We start from the raw sequence: 3,796 nt of genomic DNA on the forward strand, positions 1-3,796 counted from the left end.
GAGGGCGGTGGATCTCCTGGAACTGGATTTACAGGACTTGCGAGCAGCTATGTGGGGTGCTAGTAATAGAACTTGGGTCCTCTGGAAGAGCTCTTAAACACCGAATAATCTTTTCAGCTCCAAGTATAGAGATTTTTGTCTATTGTGGTCACTGGGTATAGCCTGTTTTCCAGTCTAGGCTTCAGTTTTTCTGTTTCCTTTGATATTTGAGGCAAGTACCACGTGTAAGTTTTGCATTTCCGTCAATCTTACGAGAATTGAACAAGAAAAATGTTCCAGTGTTCATCTGGTTTTCCGGAGGTTAAGACTGTTGCAAGAGTAGGAGAGGAAAAACATTTCACTAAAACTACAAATCCCAGCACACCCCGCGGCATCCCAGTTACGGGTCCTAGCAGCATCACCGCCGGGTTGTCTTGGAGACCGGCGGCCCGGAGTTCCGCCCGACAGGACGCGAGGCCCTTCGGGTCTCTGGGAAGAGGGTCAGGCTTTAACGTCATTGCGCAGACGCCACTCACGGTCGGACGTGACGTAAGCATGATTCCAGCTTCGGCCTCCGCCACAGTCTTTTCTTCCTAAAATGGCGTCGCTGGATCTGGACAAGTATATGGAGATAGCGCGGCAGTGCAAGTACCTTCTCGTGAACAACCTGAAGGTGAGCCGGGCCGGAGGCCGTCCAGCTTGCGAGGCAAGCGCCCTCCGGCTGTGAGGCTCCCTACGGGCGCCCGATCCTGTCGCGGCGGAGGGCACTCCGCGGTGTGAGAGAACCGGGTCGGACGCGGCGTGACGCGGAGAACCAGGGGAACCCGAATTCCCCGAATGCTGTCCAGTTTTCTGAGGGGAGATCCGGGGAATGTCACGATCCCCTGGTCCCCACGGGACTCCGAGCTTACAGACTCATTCTAATTCGCTCGGTCTCCCGGAGACGGAGCCCAGCGGCTAGGGTAGTGCTCCCGGGATGGGTCCTCCCTGCAGAGGTAACAGGAGCTGCTGTCTGCTCCAGGGACGCGGCCCGTGTGTGCTTAAGTTCCTGAGAGGTGGGAAGCCGGTGGGCGGGAATCGATGCTACCACAATGGGAGAGAATGACAAGTCGCCTCTGCTTCACCACTCCCCTAAATTGCTTCCTAGGAGTGGAATTTTTTCCTGATAGATTGGATCCTATTTCTTAGCACGTCGCTGAGCTATTTAAATAAGCAGTTGCTTATCAAGAAGTTCTGAGCTATCCCCCTTGTAACTCAAGGTGTCATTTTCTTCGCTTTCCAAAGTAGGTCTCACTCAGTTAAAGTAGCCTGGCGGCGGTGGCACACGTCTTTAATTTCAAGAGTCAGCAGGCGTATCTAAACTACAGATGAGTTCCAGGACAGCCAAGGCTATACATAGAAACCCTGTCTCAAAACCCCACCTTCCCGAAAGAAAAAGACAAAATAAAACGAGTGTTAAAGGAATAACATATTTTGCTTCTGCTAAATATAGTGCTTAGGTTAGGTCTCCACTGATGTTAATCCCATTGATGGTAGTTAGTGACTATTTTATTCTATTAACTTTGATTTATTATGTAGTAAGAGCATAAATGCTCGATCATCTGAATTTCTTTTATGCAGTTTTTTATATTTTTTTCTTTTCTTTTTTTCGGAGCTGGGAACCGAACCCAGGGTTTATAAAGCTAAATCCCCAACCCCAGTTTTTATAATTTTAAGCTATGGACTTACAGTTCTTTTCAAGAAAAGATTACATTTTTGCTTGTGAATTATATTTCTCTTGGGAAGATTTTGCTTTGTGTTTGTTATTTTTTCCCTTTTGGTAAACAAGGCTGATATTTAAATCAGTCAACAAGCATGCAGAATGTTTAAGACCTTATATGGTAAGTGAAAGTACCTAGCCTGTACTGGTTGTATGTGTTACATGGATGACATTCATGTATAGCCCCTGAATCTTTCAGTCATTTAGTTTCTTCTTTCTGTTCCCTCCAAAGTTCTTTTGGTTTTGTTTTCTTTCTGAGACAGGATCTTAAGATAGTTCTTGCTGGGGCTGGGGAGATGGTTCAGTGGTTAAGAACACTGGCTGCTCTTCCAGAGGTCCTGAAGTTCTATCCTCAACAAGGACATGATAGTTTGTAACATCCTGTAAACTCCAGTTCCAAGAGATCTGATGCCCTCTTTTGGCCTTTACAGGCACCAGGCAAACACATGTTTCACAGACATACATTCAGGCAAAACAAGTCATGTACATAAAATAAAAATAAACCTTAAAAAAAAAAAAATCCAGCCCACTATATAACTATGGCCTGATCCTCTTGCTGCTGCTTTCCAAAAGCTTCAACCTAACCAACATGCTCAGCTGCACTGTGTTTTTCTTTCCTCTTTAAAAACAATTTATTTGTAATCAGTATTTGTAGATGTAGCTGTGTACACACAGTACCCTTGGAGGCCAGGCCGCTGTGAGCTCCAGATATGGTCCTCTGCACAGGCTTAACTGCTGAGCAATCTCCGGCCCCACTCCCCACCCTTTTTTTTGTGTGTATGGGTACAGAACATCATGTAGCCCAAGCTGCCTTTGACCCCCCAATTCTCCTATGGTTTATTTTATTGTGGTATAAGTGTTGAACTGAATTTTTGAGATTTGTTATTTATGTATATGTATGTGTGCCTATGTGAATTTATGTGCACCATGTGTATGCTGGTGCTGGCAGAGAGCATTCTATCCCTTGGAATTGGATTTGCCTATCTCCTGGAATTGGGTTTGTAGGTGGAGATATATATATATCTATATCTATCTATATCTATCTATACACACACACACACACATATATATGTGTGTGTATATATATATATATATATATATATATATATATATATATATTAGTAAGCTTTTATAACTGGAGCCACTCCAGTTCCTGTTGTGTGCTTTTAAATTTACTTTATTTTTGGTTTCTCTATGTAGCCCCAGCCCCACTTTACTGACCAGGCTGGCCTAGATGGCTGACTTATATCTACTGCTGTCTGTGTGACTGCACACCCCTCCCATCCCTCCCATCCCCCAGAGGCAACGTTAGATCTCTCTGGAACTGCAGGTATAAGCAGTTGTAAACATCTGACATGGTAAACACCTCACATGGGTGCTGGTAAGAAACTCCGGTCCTCTGCAAGAGCAGTATATGCTCTTAACCCGAGTAATTTCCCCAGCCTACACCAAAAAAAAGTTAGTTTTAGTAGTTAATCATAAAGTTAGGGGAGGGAAAAGTCTAAAAAGGATTTTTTTTTCTGTCCTGGAAATAGTTTTAATTAATTTGCTTTATATATTTGCCTAGAATACTTTCTATCTCAAAATAGATATTTATGTGCATACATAATGTACATGCAAGTGTATCCGTGTATACATCTATGTGTGTACAAGGGTATATTTCAGCCTGGGAGGAATCTTAATCTGATCACACATCTGAGGAAGTGGGCCAGAAAAAGCACTTAACTGAAGAAATGTCAGGCACTGATCTAGCTCAGAGCTTCTTATCACCCCAGGTCACCTGTGCCACCAACCACTTAGTGACCAGCCCTTTCATATATAAACTAAAGCTTCAGAGAACCTTTATGTCTTAACATGGCCAACCCTGCCTGTGCCAAGAACTATGGTTTATAGCCCAGTGCAGTCATCCAGCAGACTCAGATCTGTGTTGGAATTCTACATTTTGTAGAATTAAGTGATCTAGTCGAAAGTTATGTCACAGAATTCAAAGGTGTTTTAACAACATGAGATAAGTCGCTATACCATTATAGTACCTTTGCTTCAATTTCAAACAAAGGC

The 3,796-nt window shown here is 43.8% G+C and overlaps 1 protein-coding gene across 1 annotated transcript in view; it reads left to right on the top strand.

Annotated features, from left to right (window-relative positions):
- The first annotated feature begins 534 nt into the window (after positions 1–534).
- Positions 535–3,796, top strand: part of B3galt9 (beta-1,3-galactosyltransferase 9) — a 38,565-nt gene continuing 35,303 nt past the window's right edge. The window contains exon 1 of the mRNA XM_087646229.1: positions 535–652. Within this exon, the coding sequence (XP_087502355.1) occupies positions 578–652 (75 nt within the window). The 5' untranslated portion in view covers positions 535–577. The remainder of the gene's footprint in view (positions 653–3,796) is intronic.

The sequence above is a fragment of the Rattus norvegicus genome, chromosome 3 (assembly GCF_021556685.1).
Source record: "Rattus norvegicus strain SHRSP/BbbUtx chromosome 3, alternate assembly SHRSP_T2T, whole genome shotgun sequence".
Lineage (NCBI taxonomy): Eukaryota > Metazoa > Chordata > Mammalia > Rodentia > Muridae > Rattus > Rattus norvegicus.